Source organism: Panicum hallii, chromosome 1 (assembly GCF_002211085.1).
Source record: "Panicum hallii strain FIL2 chromosome 1, PHallii_v3.1, whole genome shotgun sequence".
Taxonomy (NCBI): domain Eukaryota; kingdom Viridiplantae; phylum Streptophyta; class Magnoliopsida; order Poales; family Poaceae; genus Panicum; species Panicum hallii.
The window spans coordinates 49154723-49174965 of NC_038042.1; the positions used below are offsets into that span (position 1 = coordinate 49154723).

The 20243-nt window shown below is 42.9% G+C and overlaps 3 protein-coding genes across 5 annotated transcripts; 1 reads left to right on the forward strand and 2 right to left on the reverse strand.

Moving 5' to 3' along the window:
- Window positions 1-170: 170 nt before the first annotated feature.
- Window positions 171-8742, reverse strand: LOC112881737 (mitochondrial proton/calcium exchanger protein-like). Of its 3 annotated transcripts, none has more exons than XM_025946575.1 (15): window positions 8545-8742; window positions 6252-6894; window positions 5841-6153; window positions 5413-5559; window positions 5230-5318; window positions 5055-5147; window positions 4438-4564; window positions 3732-3796; window positions 3481-3652; window positions 2191-2409; window positions 2007-2054; window positions 1753-1899; window positions 1263-1345; window positions 745-860; window positions 171-651 (listed from the first exon to the last, which is right to left on the reverse strand). In XM_025946575.1, exons 2-15 carry the CDS (start codon window positions 6842-6844, stop codon window positions 569-571), a joined length of 2295 nt encoding a protein of 764 aa, XP_025802360.1. In that variant the 5' UTR covers window positions 6845-6894; window positions 8545-8742; the 3' UTR covers window positions 171-568. The 3 variants fall into 3 exon arrangements, with proteins under 3 accessions (XP_025802360.1, XP_025802378.1, XP_025802370.1); XM_025946593.1 differs by having other exon boundaries at window positions 6252-6935; XM_025946585.1 differs by lacking the exon at window positions 8545-8742 and having other exon boundaries at window positions 6252-8335.
- Window positions 8743-9636: 894 nt separating this feature from the next.
- LOC112881752 (integrin-linked protein kinase 1-like) lies at window positions 9637-14412 on the reverse strand. Its single transcript, XM_025946607.1, has 12 exons — window positions 13613-14412; window positions 13155-13229; window positions 12963-13067; window positions 12593-12675; window positions 12021-12141; window positions 11784-11863; window positions 11424-11486; window positions 11206-11321; window positions 10768-10853; window positions 10494-10618; window positions 10165-10296; window positions 9637-9962 (listed from the first exon to the last, which is right to left on the reverse strand). Exons 1-12 carry the CDS (start codon window positions 14057-14059, stop codon window positions 9941-9943), a joined length of 1455 nt encoding a protein of 484 aa, XP_025802392.1. The 5' UTR covers window positions 14060-14412; the 3' UTR covers window positions 9637-9940.
- A 4885-nt stretch (window positions 14413-19297) lies between these two features.
- LOC112897980 lies at window positions 19298-20242 on the forward strand. Its single transcript, XM_025966389.1, has 2 exons — window positions 19298-19591; window positions 19670-20242. The coding sequence occupies exons 1-2, from the start codon at window positions 19298-19300 to the stop codon at window positions 20240-20242; spliced, it is 867 nt and encodes a 288-aa protein (XP_025822174.1).
- Window position 20243: the final 1 nt, after the last annotated feature.

Consider the following 20243-nt stretch of genomic DNA (forward strand, 5'->3'; position numbering starts at 1 on the left):
CCCCTTATGGAGGGGATTAACCGAACAAGCCCGAACTAGAAACATTTAGGTATAGATTTGCAATTTTAAATTTAAACATGCGCAAAATTATTTGAAGTAGAACAATTCAGGAACCACGTCCACCTGTAGGCGAGTCAGAATCGGCCACAATAAAGCAGCTAAAACCATAATCCATAAACTGATCATGCATTACCCGAACATCCACACTGTTACTTAAGAATTTAAAGTAGATCCAATATGTCGATATTGGATGATACCATAAGAGGATCTGTATTTCCACTTCCATAGCAACCAGTTGAGATTTTGGTTGTGATTTACCTGCCGAACCACAGCACTGCAACCATACGCATGTCAACATCTTTACAGCAACTCTATACTACTAATTGGAAGTCACCCTATCGAAGTCAGCCCAGAGGCGCAAAAAATGGATGTAATGCTTTTCAATTTGCACATAGCACGCTGCAATTAGTAGCTGAGATCTCTTGAACTTTCTGCCTGATGAAATAGTATATATACGCCACCTATCTAAATAAGATTGATGTTTCCAAATGCTTGACGCCTCTACCAGCTACTGCCGTGCTTCCTCTTCCTCTTCATTGTTCTCTGTTTGTGATGCTAGCTTCACAATGTCTTCGACATGGATCTTTCCTTCTGTAGGTGTATAAGAAGAAAATGGTCAGAAAGATAAGAAAATTGGCCGGATGCTACAATGAAACAGCACGTAGATGTTATGGGTGAACGAACCTTTGTCTTTAGAAAGGTTGCTGATGAGCTCTTGGACTCCTTCCTTTCCTATTGTGTCCTTGAGATAAGCTGCCGCTGCTGCCACCTCTTCAGGGGTCACCTTGCCATCATGGTCCCTGCAAATCACAGTGCAAATTAGATCAGAATGCTGAGGACCTACATGCAAAATGATTATGGTGGCGTATTACAAATGACTTCTCTGCTTGATAAAGTAATCTATCCCACATGGCCACATATTTTTGCTACTGGGATCAGAAATACCATGCTTTTACAGTTACTTCCGCATGGAAGCTATGAGTTATCGCAGCAGCGTATTTCATGAAACAATCTTCGGAATCATTGTCAGGTAAATCACAGAAAAGATGGAATAGAACTGTGCGGTGCAAGGCAATCGAGTTACCACTGACCATAACTTAAAACAAAATAAGTTTCCCTGTGAGTAAAAATTTACCAACAACAAAATGCACTGCTGACAAGCATGCAACATAAAACAACTCTATACATAGAAGAGACTTTACCTATCAAGAAGTTGCCAACGGTTTCCTATTTGTGCGTCCACATCATCGATCTCCTTTTCTAATTCTTGAAGCATAGCATCAACCTGAATGCAGCAAAGGTCAAAGCTATATGTGATTCATGTGAATAATGAACCCCTCAAATCATAAATATATATTAAAAAAGAGTATAAAAACATACAGATGCCAACAACATACTGAAGGTACAAATGCATGCAGATGGTTGTTTCCTTTGCAGCCTTTTTCAAATTTCAAAAAAAAAGATGTTTAATTCAGGTAGACTTAAAATTCAGAGGTCATTTAGTTGACAAGTCAGCAAAGAACAGTTTGCACTCTTTATCTCAGTCTTTTCAGATATTTGTTTATAGTTTTCATTGTCAATATTCAAGGCTATTTAGGCAGCAGAGTTCCAAAAAGATACGGGAAATATAAACATATTTTAGCAAGAGAGTGCTCAACTAATGGCTATAGAATGCACGGAAGGATTTCTTACCTTCTCAATCAGTGCTGATGAGACTTTTTCTTCAGCAGCCTCCTCAGCCTGGTGGTCTGACTCCTCTCTGGCAGCTATGTATGCTCTCTTAACTTCTTCTTCACCCTCTGTGCCCTCCTTTTCGAGCATGGAGTTATATAGTTCTATCTGCAGTAGCACAAAAAGTCCTACTAAAGCTCAAGGATACATCTTATATATGCAGTACAATGGAAGAGGCTGCATGAGTATTTGTTCTCATCCGCTTCACATTATACCTCCTTGTTGACAAGGCCCAGGAACTCTTGGCGCTCCTTACTTACAGACTGAAATAGAAGGAAGTTAGAAAAAGGTCAGATAGAGAGGAAGGGAGAGATACTAGTGTTACAGAATTACATTGATATTACTGTCAGCGTGTATAGTTACTAAACGAAAAAAAATAAAGGCCGACTAGGAGCATACGGATGCAGATGCGAGCACTGCCAATGCTTGGCTAATATTACAGAGTTTCTCCTTGTCATGCTGTTTTTCCTTTTGCAGTTCTTCTTCTTCCCTAGCAGTAGCTTCAGTCATTTCCTTCAAAGCTAAATCTTCAGAGGCACCATCTGGTTCTTTGAGCTTTGCCTTCTCTTCTTTCTCTTGTTTTGCTTTTTCTTCTTTCTCCTTCTTTTTCTCTTCCTCCTGAACGTGTTTGGGATTCAAAAGCATCAATAACAGAGTTGGATCATTGCATTAAAAAATAAAATAATCAAGTTAAAGCTAAATAAATGCCACTGCGAATATTGGATAATTATCAAGTAAACTGCGTTATCAGATTCGTGAAAGAGAATATAATCAACAATAATTACAGTATGAATCTTGAAGTAGGTTAGACAAGATGACAGCATTCGGATTAGAGACTACACAAAATGGGAGCACGCCTCAGATAGTAATACAGATAGGGGGCGGAGTGTTGGCCTAAATGCAAAGCAGTCGGTCACCTATCGTTTGGCTATTTATTTTGGCTGAACGGCCATTTAAACAGGCTAAACGGTCATTAAACAGGATAAATGGCTGATTAAACGGACACGGCAAGCCACTGTGTAGCGTTTACACAACGTGCAAACGAGCTAAATGGCCATGTAGTCAAACAGTTAGGGAAATAAATTGCCGAGTTTCATTTACAATAACATTTCCATTAAGGTTCTCTCAATTGAATATCTTCTGGCTTACCATGGAATTGCATATTACCTTTAAATATCGATTTCCCTACCAATCCCAAGGGATTATAATCCCTATCATCCAAACAAAGGCTAAGAAATTGTGCTCATCTGAACATCTATCACATGAAAAGATATGAACAGGAACTCCTATGAGGTTTAAGCATAAAATCTAACTAGAGGTTCAAGCATGAGAAATAACTAGGGTGCAGCAGGGTATGCAATATTGGTGCACAAAAGTAGTCATTTCAAAATCCGAGACAGTGCATTGAGCCATCAAATAAAACTAAAATCTGTGGCTTCACTCTTTAAGAAATATGTTCTAGACCAATAATAAAACATAAGTTATAAAACTATGAGACAACACAAGCCCAGTCCCGCCAATTCAATGGAGGGAGGTTCTCTATCAACTTATCAATACAGTGGTTTTATATTCCAAAATATTATAGCTGCATTAGCAGAATAGGAGGTTAAAAACCAAATTGTTTAATTGTTATAATCTATGTGTTATCTCTAATGACAATAAAAAAAGATCATCCTATGTATACATCACCTTGATAAGTTCTTCCTGCATCTCAAGGAATTCCAGTTTTCTCCTCCTCTCTGAAACAGAATCTTCAGATGGCAGTACTGTCCCAACTGTATCCACAACTTCATCTGGTAGTGACGATAGTGTTGCTACAACAGCCTCCTCAGGTTTCACTTTACCGGATACAGTAAAAGCTCTGACAGCATTTTCAAACATAAGAATGCAAGCACAAACAGAAATAGCATGACAACTGGGAAAATGCCTACTAAACTTACCTTGAAAGTATGAGAAGTGAAGATGGCACAGAATGATTTAGTGAGAGATCCAACCAGTCTCGGAGCTGGGCAAAACAAAGATGCAATGAATGTTACTAGCATAGTTTTGTATGCATTTACATGGTCCCTCCCTCCCTCCCTAAATAGCTGTCTTGAACTTGTGGTTAAACCCAGAAGGCCATGTAACCCAACTTCAGCTGTGTTTAATTCAAAGTGCAAGCTAAGTGCTGTAGTGACATTCCTTTGACAGTACTCAGACTTGAACGGGCATGCAATAAGGCCATAAAAAATGTCAACTAACAAAGACTAAAGGAAAATATAATAGCTACTAGAACAAGTAAACATGGCATCACATTATTCGGAAGAACAGAAATCAGGACCTACATGGAAATGGATGGAGTATGGCCCAAGTCTATTGTAGGAATCCAGGATGACTACATTTCATAGTAGTTCCAGTTCTAGGCACAAGTGTTAAGTCTGTCTCAAAATGATCAATGTTAGCTTTGCTTAAAGTGTCTTGGCAGATTTGGAATCATTAACTAAAATTCTATAAAAAGTGCTGCAAATCTGGCTCCGAAAGACAGGAGTCGTGGAGTTAAACAAGAATGGACAGCATAATAAAATAGCCAAAAAAAGAAAATAATTGAATTATTTGAGGCCATAAAGTGCAAAATTAAGGGCATATCATCAGAATAAGTGAGATAACCTGTTGTCGCATCTCTTCGGTTGACAGCAAACCTAGGAGACCACGTTCCCGGCAGGCTTGCCGAAGCTCCTCTTCAGAAAGAGACTCAACACCCTCAGCTTGAATCATCTTATCATCCTTCTTAATGCTGCAATCGTAAGTACCATTACCAAAAGAAAAGACAGCATTTTAAAAAGACAGTTCGAATGGCAGTGTATTAAATCGAACAGAAACTGGACAAAGGGACAAAGAACTAGCAAATTGTGTAAACAAGAAAAGGAATCATGACACTGTCTCATATATATAGAACACAAATCTAGTGCTGAACCTAGACTATTATTCGACCCAAACACAATTTAAATCCACTAGAAGGCAGAGAGTCAACATGACTTAGAAAGCCTACTAAGCTTGCACGTCCATTAAAAGTACTGCAGATTCTCTTGGTGAACGAAATAAGATTTCAATTTGATAATTGTCAAATAAGCTTTCTGAATGACAGACCATAGACACTATTTGATCTCCAAAATTGGTCATTTCAGTTCTATTGGCATTAGGTAGATAAGATCATAAGAATATATAGATGCTCCAGATGCAAACTAAATCAGCATTAAGTTATGGTTTTCAATTTAAATACTTACTCTTGCAGTTTTTTGCGAAGCATGAACCTCAAGTAGTTGTCTGTACCAAAAGGTCGGATACCCATATATTTGCACATATTTACCAGGCGTGGTCTGCAGAAAAAACATGAGTCAACTGTTTAGTCCTAGCGTAATTTTGATGATCAATTTACACAGATGGTAAGGAATGTCTAACCTGCTCATATTATCCAAAGTAAGTTCATCATTGAAAAGCTTCGCGAAGCTCAAGATTTCGTCATTCGAGACATGTTCACCTCTCCTAACCTAATTCAATTTAACTATATTATCCAATCAAAAATAGCAGAGGCAGTTTACCTCACATAACGAGTAATGATTGGATCACAGAAAGAATTTATACCTTGTTCAAAAACTCATCTAGATCTTCAGCTGTCTGTTTTATGTCTCCACTACGTGATGTTTGAACTTCCTTTGCCATTTCTTTTGCTGTATCTTGCAAAAATTTTGCATATTCCATCCTTGCTTTTAGTTTCCTTTTCAATGCTTCCTGCACAAGAAAATGAACTGATCTGATCAGTTCACACAGCAGTGCTGCCTATAATTACGATACAAATGGCAGAGGAGTGATTCAAACATGAGATGCAAAAAAATGATTAATCTCGTTACAGAAATGAGAGCGACAGTAGGGTATGCTGCTCCATGGAACTAATGTACTGATACCACATGTGTGACAGTGAGTTTCATACATTGTTGGTAGCATTCACATGCATAAAAATGTAACATCAGACCAATATAATCTCAGGTTGTTAAAACCAGTCAAACACATACCTCTTCTTTCATTTTGTCCTGGAAAGTTGATGGCAGCATGTTTGGAAATAACTTGAGGAACACTGGCAGTAAGAATTCCATGAAAGGAACAATTATGAACACAGCAAATGGTACCAGCCTGAAGATATCAGCTGTTGTGCGTGTCAGCTGTCGCCTCTCTCTTCTAGAAAGGCTTTTTCCACCAGCAAGTTTCACCAGCAATCTTGATGAGATCCTAACATCGGCCCAGAGTAGTTTTGTCCCTAACCAATAATGCTGCAGTGTAGAAACAAATTCATCCTTCCAATGCTTAAGCTTTGCAGCCCAATCAGCCCTTGACAAACAAAGAAGAGTTTCATAAGTTAAGAAAGAAAAATACCAATCATTCTTCTTATATCTATGCATTTAGGTACAAATGAAAAGAACTGAGACCTGCTCATTGAAGCAATAGCTCGCAGAGCAGGGCCAATACCCAGAAGCCTTGCCCAGAATTTCTGTACGACTGATTGGCTAGCCTTCAGAGATTCTGGTACCTGCTTAGCTTTGGCTTTAGCTTTTACAGTGCTAAGACCTTCCACAGCTTGATCACATTCTTCTGGGGATGCCTTTTTTTTCTTTGTATTTTGCTTTTGATCCTCACTATGTTCACTATCAATATCCAACTTCGGTTGCCCTGCAGTTGCAGTTGATGATGTGTGGAATGACTGCAGCATAGATCTAGCTCTCAACGGCAACCCGAAGTCATTGTTTCCAATTCCACAATAAGAAAGAGATATCCCATGAGCTGGGCGTCGCAGAAACCCATTAGCAAGACCTGCCAAGTTCCTCTTAGTCAAATTCACACTATATTGGCCCTTCTCAGATTTTGAGTCCCCAGAGCTTTGATCCAGAAATTGCTGTGATGTTCTTGGCTCAGCCTCCAAACCAATTCTTCCATGTTGGAAAGTAGAGGAAGATGAGAGGATAGGTGTGTTAACATGTTCCAAAAGATATTTCCTTCTCCTAGCGATTGCTCGTGAAGCCATCTTCTCACTTTCCAGATGGAAAGGCCAAGTTCATGCCTTAGGGTATCATTCTGAAGTAATCCCATTGTTGAAACAGAAGTATAAGCTTTGACTATTGACAAAAAGGAAGAAGATAATGGTAAAGAACAAAGATGCATAGTGAAAATAAGACTTAAAACCATAACAACAATTTGATAGTTCGAAAACAGGTGAAAGTCAATTATTTTCAAGGAATCTTAGGATGTTGTGCCAATAGAACTCTCCTAAATTTTCTGAAAACATAATCATTAAAAGAAACACAAAACAATACTGCACAGATTTCCACATATAAAGCAACTAGCAACTAATTTTACACCCAAAGTCAGCTTTTCAAACCGTAAGAAGAACCACTAGGCCCGGAGCCTTAGTTCTGATATATTGTGATTAGACCAAGCTTGGCATATTCTGTCCAATCGAATAGGCATTACAACAAGCAACTTTACAATGTTGTTTTCTTTTGGGGGGTAATGTGACCTCAGCATTTAGTGCATGTCCTCTGCTGGAAAAATATCTAGAGTCTTCTGGCAGATGCTGGTAAGAAGTTAAATAAGAATCATACTTATTCCATGTCTCAATTGTCCAGTTTTATCACTACTAACTAGTCCCTGCATTTCAAATCGTAGGTCGTTTTGACTTTTCTAGATACATAGTTTTTCCTATGTATCTAGAAAAGCCAAAACGACCAACAATTTGGAACAGAGGGAGTATCCATAGAAGGTGATGAAACTTTGATAGAGGGTTCTGAATGAATCACGAGTCAGTAGTAGACCAATTTTGACACCAAGCACCTTCTCTAACAGTTTGTGAATATCAGTAACAGATGGACTACAAATCAGTACCCAATCATTCCAAGCAATTCCTACTTCCCTGTTACAAATCCCTTATATTTTGCCAAACTGTTGATGTGTTTTTATGATTTCAATCAAGGGTCTGAAGATTATCCACATATCAACAGAAAAACTACACATATCTGTTAGGATGTAATCAAACTATACCCACACTTCTACAATGTGGAACAGTTCAATTCAGATCTCAGTTTGTTAAGCTCCATGCTACAATCGCAATCCACATCAATGCACCCATTCTAAGCGACTGAACAGCATATGGACAGATGGGTGGGTCTTCTTAATTGAATTTGTTTGTGGAATCCATTCATCATAATTGAAGTACATGGTCAAGTAGAATGTCAATACCCTCTATTTACCATCATCCATCATAATTGAAGTTCATGTGCATGAAAGGATGGATGGATGGATGGAAGCACAAACCACCAATAATTACGACAATAGAGGGCAACAAGGAGCCAAACGAAGCGTATCACTAGTACGTCACTGCAACCTTAAAAAGGTAAATAATCGACTCATTGGGCTCGATAACCAGTTAGGCGCAGTTGAAATCGGTCCCTTTAGCTACCGCAAAGACCCCGAAATGCCCAAAACTCATCGATCGCCAGCACTGAAAAAATCCCCCTAAAAATCGCAAAATAAAAAAAAATACAATGAGCCGCGCGTGGAGCCACTGGTTGGCGATCGCGCTGATCAAACCATCCCAGGGTCATCACCAAACACCGAAGGAATCGGAGAGCAAACCCTAGTCTCACCAAACAGAACCATAAATCAATGCCGACCAAAAGTAATCAGGGAGGGAAAGGGTCGCCTCGAGCGAGACGACGGGGCGCTCACCGGGCGAGGGACGCGGCGCCGAGCGGAGGCGGGTGGATGGGCTGTCCCGGGCAGCGGCGAGGGGTAGGGTTTTAGGGCTTTGGATGAGTGGAGTAGAGGGAGGGGAGGGGAAGGGAAAGAGGCAGAGAGGGAGAGGAAGGACTGTTGGAGCCTTGGACTTTGGAGGGAGGGAGTCGGATGAACCAGCCGTGCGGAAGAAGAAAGAAAAAAAAAGGAGGGACTGGACAGTGGACACTGGAGCGGCCGCGAGCCGCCGTACATGTCTTGCCGAGGATGGCCAGCGGGGCCAGCCCTCTGCTGCTGGAGTGGACAGCATTTTGAACGGGAGGTTATCGTGTGCTAGTTTGCTTGCGAACGATACAGTTGTTTCCTGACTCCCATTGGACGTCTCTTATTTCAAAATTCAAATTTGCAAATTTGAAATTTCTGAAGTTGTTGTCGAGTAAGCAGTCCCAATCTTTTTGGCAGTCCAGTTTTTTAAAAAAGAAACACGTGAACTGACTTTGGCTCTGTTTATTTACGATTATAATCAGCTTATCGGTGGAAATAAGCAATAATCCTACCAAACATCTTATTTATTTTCGTTTTTGTGATAATCTGTTTCAAAAATTTAAACTGCAAGAAGCGAGAAAATTTTCGCTTAGCATACCTAAACGAGTCTGAGAAAAGCGTAAAGCCTTTGAAAATCGCCAGGAATCTTTACCAGTCGTGATTCGTGGCGGTTCTGCGGACTTCCAATTGGATGCCCTGCCCCTGGCAGGCTCACCGCGACACTTGTCAGCTGCGAAAGCGTCTCTTCGCTTCGCTTGCTTCCCCGCTCGCTCGCTGAAAGTGCAGCATATTTCTCAGGCATATGCTTCGTTTCCTCTCTTCAGCACGCGCAGTCCAAGCATGTTCCACCCCCACCCGTGCCTTGCCGTTCCGTATCAAGTTTTCAACTCATCCCCAGCCCCTTATAAAAGATAAAAATCCCCAGCTGGTCTGCTCGCATCTGTGTTTTTTCTTTCCTTCTCAAGACGCGAATTCGTACATGACAACCGTCCAAATAAAGGGAAGGAACCTGTGTAGAATTTTCGATGTTCACATGTCGTATGGGAGTTCAGAAAAGAAAGTGGTACGTATTGAATGTTCGGAATAAATAATACACTGTTCGGGGTGTTCCAGTTTGGATGAAGACAGCTCAAGAGAAATTGGGCCGGAGGCATAAGCCTAGACGCAGTCGTACAGGCTACGCAAACTGTATTCTCCTTTTGGGAGCGTACAGAACCTGAAAAGGAACGGCTTCTATTTCGTAACTCGGTGCGATTTCTCACTCGTGTTTACTCACATTTGCTTTTGCTAAAGGGAAGGGAGGAAATCTTTGACGACGGCCTCGCAGAAATTTATGTCTTTACAGCTATCTTTCTCCAGCATGTTTCCTGCGTCAGGTAAAACGCGAGAGTATAAGACCCACGGCAAGACAGATTCTGATGCCACATCAATTAGCCATCAGAATGGACAGGCATAAGTTGACGACTATCAAGCTTGCAGCTTGCAGGAAACGGCTAACACTACTTCAGGCAGGAATTGAATTTGGGGTTGATAGATGAATTGGTATGATAAGATCAGCCAGAGACGTACCATGGAAGTTTGAAGGTGTCTCTCCAGCGAGCCTGCTTAGCGCAGCTCGCGTGTATCTTGTTCAGCCGCACAATTATCTCCGCGAAGGTTGGCCTCACGGAAGGCGTCGGATCCCAGCATTCTTGAATCAGCCTGCAGCGTGCCAAAGAAACATCATGAGCAGTCAAATGGCACGACGCTAGACAAAGCCTTTCACCTATGCAAATATCCTCTGTGAGTGACCCTGAGCCGAATGGTTTCATTCTGCTAGTGTGGCCGAGATCGAGTTGGCGACAGGGAAACTTGTTTGATCAAAGTGAAAGCAAAGCTAGAGCCTGTGATTCACTTACTCTTTCACATCACTGGGATAGTTTTTGGGTTTATTCTTGAATGGTGGCCTCAGCCCCTCCAAACAGATCATTTTAGCTGCTTCCTCTTGTGACTTCGGGTGGAAAGCATGAGTTCCTTCGACCATCTGAACCACCAATAGAACGAGCAAGTAATGTAAACGTGGATATTGCCAAGCCAACTCAGAATTTCATCTCAACTGAATGACGTATTGCCCTAGATGCAACAAATGATAACCTGGATTCCTTGCATGTAAGATTGGATAGATTTGTGTACCTCATAAAGAATGAGACCGAATGCAAATACATCTACACTTCTGTCAAATGGTTCATTTCTGTAGATCTCTGGAGCAGTGTATACACCTACGCATATTGAGAAAAAAATTTCAAAAGTTTGATCAGACATTCAGACCTATAGCCCAAAACACCTATCAAGTATCTCTAATCATGGAGCATAAAAAAAATTTGGCATGAGATTGATTATAGGAACAAACTAATACTGCATCCACAAAGAAGGCACTAATGAAAACGAAACTCATGGACTTACATTTCAACAACAAAGGCGTAGTAAATAAAGAGGACTGATTAAGGACTAACATCAGTAGCATAACATATTTATTGGACTAATTTTTCCGAGATGGTGACAACTTGGTCCATAAAAAAATCCAGTTTTTTTTTGCAAAAGCAAAAATAAATGTGAATAAGTGCAACGTACTGTCTAATTGTGTTACTGGCTGAGCCATTTGTAGTTTATCTTCGGAGACTTTAGTCAAATTCAGTGATCCATAACCAGCCACCTTAAGTTGTCCTTCATCGTCCCGCACAATGTTTCTGCAACCTTACCAAAGTATCATAGCGTACAGTGTACATGTAGCCACTTGTATTTAAAGTCTTGAACAAATTCAATGATGAAATAATGCTTAATCAGCTTACTTTGGTGACAAATTTCCATGAATGATTGGCTCAGGTTTGCACTCGTGGAGATAATTCAGTCCCCTGAACAAGAAGAAAGAAATCTTGAAGAATTTTTTTTCCAGTTCAATGGTAGAGCTACCAGAAACAAGCTTCATAGTGTTATTTTAACTGTATTCAACTGAAGCACACACAAAATTAAAATCTGAGAACACGGATCTATGCTGCCACAACTAAAAATACTAACTATCCTGACATTCTGATCAATAAGCTGGAAACGAGTATCTTGTTTCCAGGTGAATAATGAGTATCTGCTACGCTTCAATCAGCGTAAGGACAAATATATACAGAAGAAGATAGATATCATTAATACTCACATACCTCGCAATGTCAAGAGCAAATCTTATAGCTTTGTGAGACTTCAGGCGACCTTTGATCTCAAGATAACTCGCTAAATCACCCTAATCATTAATCAGGAAAAACAGATATAGTCATCAATGTCAAAAGAGTCATATGCTTTATGTGGGAAAGAGCGCTACTTGAAAGAGAATGGCTTTGCAAATAATAAAACTGAATACATGCATTTGTCATCTTAAATCAGCCATAGTTATTACTTACCTTTTGATGATACTCGGAAACAATCATCATTGGTACATTTTGTGTGACAGCTCCCACAAATTGGACCAAATTTGGGTGTCGTGCTTTTTCAAGTAAGGTAAGCTCGTGTTTGAATGCATTTCTGAATTGACATAATGACAGAACTTAGAAAATATTGCATGGAAAAAGAAACAGGAAGCTCAAAAGTTAATTAATAGGTTAATCGCTGTGGAAAAGAATAAAAAATAGCAACACTTCAGATTTCTTTTAGATTAGTTACAGTTTAATTATGTGGCAAACTCCCTTGTAGTATCATTTATTAAACAAATGGATAACAAGACCGAATACACATTATGCTCTCTACATGACCATGACAGCCCAACCCAAAATCTCAAATTTGGATATGCCTCCATAACAAAAACTTAAATCTGCTGAAATTGTGGTACACGTGAAAGATAGGTTCAGAGTGAACGAGAAAGAATAAATGATGGTAGTGATTATTCAGCACCATTTGACACAAAGCAATGTACGAAAGAATGAACACTGTAATTAATATCGAAGGTTACTAAAGAGTTCGTGGAGGACTCTATTACATGCTATCTGCATCCGAGAAGCTGTCTTTGTCAAGGATCTTAACAAACACTTTTGAGCCATACCATTTCGCCAGATAGGTACCCTGTAAAAATAGTATGGCAAGTAGCACTGTCAACATTCTCTCCAAAGTTTAATTCAAAGCATTGTGCATTTGCATGAATGTATAGACAAGGCATAAACCATAATTTAACAAAAGTAATACATATACTGAGAACGTATATATACGAAATTATGGAATTATCCCTTGAGTAGCAATGTGGAAGTAAAACCTATCAGAAGTCGATGAATAACCAAAACCCAAAGCTCGTGAGAACATGGAGAACAGAGCAAAATGAAAAATAAATGGAGCAAGTTAATAAAAACACATGCCTTTGTGACCTCCTCCCCTCTTCGGAACTCAAGTTCAAGTGGGTTCAGTTCGTACTCTGGAACCTCTTTAGGATTTGACACGGCCATTGGAGTCTTTTTAGTTTTCTAGTAGGGAGTAAAAACAAGCACATGTTAAATTTACACGTATATGTGAAATCAAAGCTCCATTTTTGCGCAAGCGAAATATAGTACCGGAACTTTTGCTCCTCTTGCTCTCAGAAGGTTATATACTTCAAAGTGGCCGTAATGTTTCGCGTCTGCTGCTGGCTGAAAAACGTGCATAAAAATGCAGTCAGGCAGAGATCCAGTTCAATTAGATAAGCCCATAAAAAAAGCTCAGTTAGATAAGTACTTCCTCTTATCATGCAGGTCTAATCAAACTCGTTGACTATTCTCTGTCAATACCCGTCTCCACGGGTTAAACCATAAAGTTCGTTCAGTTCGCGTTGCATTGATCTAGCATTGCTCTGTAGCCGTACTTTCAGTATGAACTGAAGTAGTGCAGCGAAAGTAAAAGGTCTATGTATGCATAGGCTCCGGTTCAGAGAACTGAACAGGACACCACAACTAGAACGATCGCGTTCGCGTAAGAGGAGAGGAACAGAGAGAGCTAGCAATTCATTAATGAAGTGCCGGTACAGTTCACGCACCGTGCTTCCCCATCGGTCGCGGGCGTTGATGTTGGCCTTCCAGTCGAGCAGCAGCCGCACGACCTCCCCCTGTCCCTCGCAGGCGGCGATGTGCAGCGCCGTGCGGCCGTCGAGGTCGATGTTGTCGACGTCCACCCCGCCCCTGAGCAGCTCCTCCACCCCGGCGGCGTCCCCCTGGCACGCCGCGAAGAGCAGCCGCATGGTGGCGTCCAGGTTCTCCGGCACCGCGAGCTGCTGGTGCGCCGACGACCCGTCCGGCCCGCCCCGCGGCGTCGGGTCGAGCGATGACTGCCTCGCGATCGCGAACCGCGTCGGCCCGGCCCCCGCGCCCGGACCTCCGCGCCGCGGTGTGTGCGGGTCCAGCGACAGCTGGCGCCACAGCCGCGCCGCCCCCGACGAGAGCTGCCGCGAGATGCCCCGCGTCATCTTCTTCGCCGCCGCGTCCATCGCTCGCTCGCGCCGGCCTCCACCGGAGGCCACCACCGCGGGAGGAGGAGGGAATCCGCGGGGGGACGGTGCGCGTGGGATCTCGCGCGACCGCGAGAGGGGTGGGTGCTTTTGGGGATTGGGGTCGGATGATTGGGCGTGGGCGATGCTCTGCCCCCACGAATAACCAATTGGCCGACGACTCGATCGCTGGGTTTTGGCTGTACTTCTACTTCTACTTCTACTGGTAGTAGTAGCAGTTGAGCTCGAGCTGCAACAGGATGATGGGATGCGTTGGAGAGAGCAGCGCGGCGCGGCGTGGGGAATAAAGACGACCGGCGAGCGAGTGGCGAGTAACCGCTCGGGTGCGGAGGAAAAGCGCGGTGAGGTGAGGTGGGAGGGGTTTTTAAAACGCGGCCTCGTGTGACCTACTGAGATGCTGGGATGCCGGGTGTCACTGGAAAGCGGGGCCGGAGCGGGGACGGGCACGTTTGTCAGTGAGAGTGGGTGAGGAGGGTGGGGCGTGGGTGGTGTTCGTGTTGTCGCTTCGTGAGAACGCTTGCCGACGACTTCTTTTCTCCTCTTTTGTTTGCTTCGCGGTTCGCACTCTAGTTTTTCTTTTGTTTATTACTAATTTATTTATTTATTTATATACTGCCAACCTGGAACGCTGGATGGGCTAATGGGCTATCGGATCAGCAGCCAACGACTTGTCTGCGTTGAATTTTCTTGGCGTGCTACCCGGTTTGGCCTGGCTCCGGCGTTCCACAGAGCCAGAGGAGCCAGGAAATGCAGTTGCGGCTGCTCCTTCCGTTGCCCAGGCAAATGTAGCAGGATGCCGAAGCTATTTTTTCCATCGCTACAGTGAGGTACAGTGGCGATCCCTGTAGCACGGAGCCGGAACCCCTCCGGGCGGAGCCATCCTAAGGTTTCGTTCGGCAGCGGGCAGACTAGGTTTCGATCCTGACCAGAACACTATAATTTTCAATACAGACTGCTCCGTTCCACCCGAAACGGTCCGTTCCGAGAAAACCGAACGACGCAAGAGTCCAACAGTTCTCTCCTGCAATCTACGAGACAACTTTTAAAATGGCAATGATTAAATGTAGTCTTTGAAATACTACTCGTATCACGCGAGCAGTTGCTAAAGTAATTGAAATGATAATGCGCTCGGTTTTATCTCCTGGTGAAAACGTCGATTTATTTGGGAGGGAAAAAAACACCGGTGAAAACGAAGTCCTCTTCTGAGTGCCATCACTTTACTGTTGGTATTGTGATTTGGTGGCTTCGCCGTAGCGGCGTCATGGTTTTCGGTGGCGTTCTTACCGCTTCTGTGCTATCACAGACGAGATGTGGACAGCAGCTATTGGAGTATTGGTCCTCCTTTTTCATGGAACCATCAGAAAAAGGTGGGATGGTGTGCAGCACGACGCACGTAGCGCTTCTGGATCGACCGGCGCCTCATCTTTTGTTTTTCCGAAGATTGCTTTTGTTTTCGGCGTCGAATCAAAAGTGGCTGCCGACTTGCCGTGTCGGGATCGGGGGATCTGTGTCGTGGGTGATGGATATGGCCCGAGCAAACTTAATAATACAGCCGGTTGCTGTCTGCTGATGGTAACCATCTTTGTCTATCTTTCAACATGTTCATGCAATAGTTAGCTTTTTACCATTAATATATGGTCTATTTATTTTTTTATAAAAAAATTTGTTCTTATATCGAAGCCGGCTATAATCTTACAGTCCACTTTTTCTCTCTCCTTCACATCAGCGTTCAATCTGCTTAGAGCTTTTTATACTATTATATTACTTCTTGGCTGAGGTGGTATTTTCTCAACCTGCCGTGTCTGGGATCGGGGGATCTCTGTGATCTCTGTCAGTGGGGTGCTCTATCTGGTTAGCTGACGAGGCATTCTCTCCTGAATATCTGGGGCGTGATTGGTTACCTGGTTATAGGCCAACCAGGTTCGCGCGATGCGGGCTCCCGACGATTGGTTATCTGGTTGGGCCTCCGAACCAGGCTCGCGCGATGCATACCTCCCCTCCCACCCAGGTCCCCGCGATGCAGAAATGAAACCCGTTTTCCCCGAACCTGGTGGCGGCGATGCGAGGGCGGGCGGGCCGAGGCAGGCGGCGGTGGTCGCGGGTGTCCAGGCGCGCGCTCCCGCCATGGGCTAGGGTTACCGCTCCCCCCCTTTCGCGCCATTTCCATCCTCGCGCCATTTCCATCCTCGCGCGTTCGCGCGTGCGGCAAGGGCTAGGGTTTGCGCGCCGTTCGCCTCCGCTATAAGACACCCCCGACGCCGCCCCCCGCGCGCTGCCATTTCCGCCGCTTGAGCTCCAGGTGAATCTCTCTGCTCTCATCCTCTTCTCTCCCTATGGTTGCCGAGATCTGACTTGTTTCCTCCCTATCCTCTCTGTAGCTGCGATTGCTGGGCGAATCTCTGTTCGTCGAGGCAAGTATTCCCCCCTCAATCGCCGAGATGTGGCGTTCCCTCTTCGATCTGTCCCCCCCCCCCTCTGTATCTATCTTCCCCTCTCCTTCCTTCGATTTGTGTAAGCTAATCCCTGTTTTGGTTGCAGCATCGCAGATCTGTGCTCCCTGTCTTCCCCCTTTCGATCTGTGTGTGTGCTCTCTGCCTGGTTGCTGCAAGGTGTCTGGTACCCCTTCCTCTGCAACTGTGATTCTTTGTGCTAGCTACTTATCTGAGCTATGTGCATGTGGCCGTGATGTTTAGTTCTATATGCTTGTTTACTTTTGCTACATATCTGAGTTATGTGCTTGTGGATGTGATGTTTAATGCTATATGCTTGTTTCCTATTGCTTCTTATCTGAGCTATGTCCCTGTGGCTGTGATGTTTAGAGGTATATGCTTCTTTGCTACTACTTAACTGAGTTATCTGTTGTGGCTATCTTGTTTACTGTTACTTATCTGAGCTCTATTCCCTTGGAGTCTTGCCTATGATGACTTTGGGTTTGATTATTTACAGTCCTATTTAACTGAGCTATGTGCTATGTGTCTGTGATGTTTAGTGCATAAACTGAGCCGTGTGCCCTTGCCTATGATGCCTATGATGATGAGTGCTTTAGCTGAGCAGTGTGCTGTTGTCTATGATGTAGAGTTACTATACTGTGCTAAGTGTTGTTACATGTTATTTGCTTATAGATGGATAATGGAGAAATGAGGCGCAAGCTTATCATTCAGGCTGCTGCTTTAGTAGCTGCCATTCATGCATTCATGTTTAGTCGGTTCTTGTGTGGCCAACAGTCTCGCCCTAGTATTAGTTATGCACCTCTTAGTGCCATGGACGAGGAGAGGAGGAGGAACTTGAACTTGATTTATAACTGCAATGATGTGGAGTGTGTAAACATGCTTCGCATGAGAAGAGCACCCTTTTTTCAGCTTTGTAACCTGTTTAGAGAGAGACACCTACTTAGGGATAGCCTACATAGTTGTGTAGAAGAACAAGTTGCAATGTTTCTCCATGTTGTGGGACATAACCAGCGATTTAGAGTCATCCACCAAAATTGGAGAAGGTCTGTAGAGACTGTTAGCAGATATTTTAAAGAGGTTTTGTATGCAATTGGGGAACTAAGAGAAGAGATGATTAAGCCTCCCACCAATGCTACTCCACTTAAGATCAGGAACAGCCATAGGTGGTATCCATATTTTAAGGTATATAACATATTTATTTACATATAACAAATCAATGGTTGTTATCTCAACTAATCCAAACAACAACTGAGTTTGTAGGACTGTATTGGGGCAATAGATGGCACCCATATCCTGGCTAAGGTGCCACAAAGAATTCAAGCTGCATTTAGGGGAAGAAAACATCAAACAACTCAAAATGTACTTGCTGCAGTTGATTTCGATTTAAAGTTCACCTATGTCCTAGCTGGCTGGGAGGGGTCTGCACATGATGCCACCATCCTTGCTGATGCTCTAGAGAGGCAGGATGGGTTAGTTGTCCCACAAGGTATAATATGAAGTCATATTAATTAAAATGACACAACTAATACAATAGTACTAATACTTATATTATTTTTAGGTAAATTCTATCTAGTTGATGCTGGTTATGCATGCCGCCCTGGATTCCTTCCTCCCTTCAGAGGCACTAGGTACCATCTCAATGAATATGGTGGTAGAAACTATCCAACCAATGCAAGGGAATTGTTCAACCTTAGGCATTCAAGCTTAAGAGTCACAGTTGAGAGGGCTTTTGGGGCAATAAAAAATAGGTTTAGGATCCTGGACAACAAACCCTTTCACCCCTTCAAGACACAAGTGAAATTGGTGCTAGCATGCTGCATTTTACATAATTGGATCCTGAACTATGGTGTAGATGAAGTGGTTCCCCTTGAGGAGGCTTGGGCTCCTAATAGCATTGGTTCCAATGTTGGTGGTGTTCAAGTAGAAGATAATAGTGACTGGGCATCTATTAGGGATGAAATAGCTAATCTCATGTGGGCTAACAGGGGGCACTGTCATATATGAAGACATGGATTTGTGTTGTATGTGTACTGTAATAACACTGCTATGGTGTTTATTATTTGTATCTTTTCTGAGGCAATGGCACATTGCTATAATGTTGTTTGTACTTTGTTCTGAGGCAATGGCACACTGCCATGATGTTTCATTTTTACTTGTTTTGAGGCAATGGCACACTGCTATGATGTTTCTTTTTTACTTGTTCTGAGGCAATTAGCACACTGCTATGATGTTGTTTCTTTTTACTTGTTCTGAGGTAATTGGCAGACTGTTGTGATGTCTTTTTTCTGTACATCTTCTAAGCCACATGCAGACTACTATGATGCTGGTTTTTTTACATGATTCTAGCCACAGGGACACTGCTGTGATGTTTATACATGATTTTGTATATGATCTGAGCCACATGCACACTGCTATGATGTTGTTTTTTACAATAACTGAGGCAATATATATATGCTATGATGTTGTTTTGTTTATAATAACTGAGGCAATAGATATATGCTATGATGTTGTTTTGTTTATAATAACTGAGGCAATAGATATATGCTATGATGTTTGTCTTATATACTGTTGTCAAATATTGGTACTAGGGCATGGATGTTCAAGAGGAAAGAGTTTATGGAGCTATTCCAATGCCCTAGTTGTTGCTAATTCTGCTCCTAATCCTTCTGGTGGTCCTGCCCCTCCTCCTGCTGTTGTTGCCCCTGCTGTTGCTGCTGTTGCCCCTCCTCCTCGTGCTGCCCCTCGAGCCAGGCAGCAAAGGAATTCTATGAGGTGGACTAGTGTCACATCCTCCTTTATCTTGCGCCGGTTCTGTGAACTCATTTCCACTGGGGTTAGAACAGATAAGGGGTTCAAGGAGGTTCATTTGAACAAAGTTGCTAGGGACCTTCAGGAGTTCACAGGGAACAATGTAACCTCTACTCAAGTGTATAACCACTTGCGCACATGGAGGAAAAAATGGATGAGAGTGACCAAGCTGAGAGAGCTTAGTGGAGCTTTATGGGATGAGGAGACCTTCATGATTTCCTTGGAGGATGAGCACTATAATGGTCATGTAAAGGTGTTAGCTATAGTGCATATCATTTTCACCTTCTTCTCTTAAATATTAGCTAATTTCTAAAATTGCATTGCATTTTAGGCTCACCCTGAAGATGCTGACCTTCTGAACAAGCCAATAGAGAACTACCAGCAAATGGAGATCATATTTGACAATGGCTGTGCCACAGGCAAGTTTGCCATGGGTTCTAGCCAGCCTTTGGGTTCTCCATCTGACTGGGCTGAGAGTTCTCAAAAAATTGATGAGCCTGCCAAAGAGTTTGAGGAGGTAGCTAAGCAGGATGCTGGGGGCAGTAGCAGCAAGCACCAGGAGGCTAGTAGCAAGCAGCAAGAGCCTAATGGCAGTGGAGTGGGCAGCAAGAGGAAGAGGGCAATGCTCTCTGATGAGGATATCACTGTCCTGTCTGGGATGACAACTGCTGTGAACAATGTGACTGATGCTATCAGAGAAACAAAGACTGAAGTTGTCCCTGCTGACCTCTACTCTGCTGTGATGTTTGTCCCTGGCTTCACTGATGAAGCTCTGATTGTGGCCTACTCCCATCTGGCAGACAACAATGCTCTTGGGGCTGCATACCTGCTAATGTCTGATGCTCATCGTGTGCTGTGGCTGAGGACCTTCTTAGCTAAGCACTACAACAACAACAACAACTAGT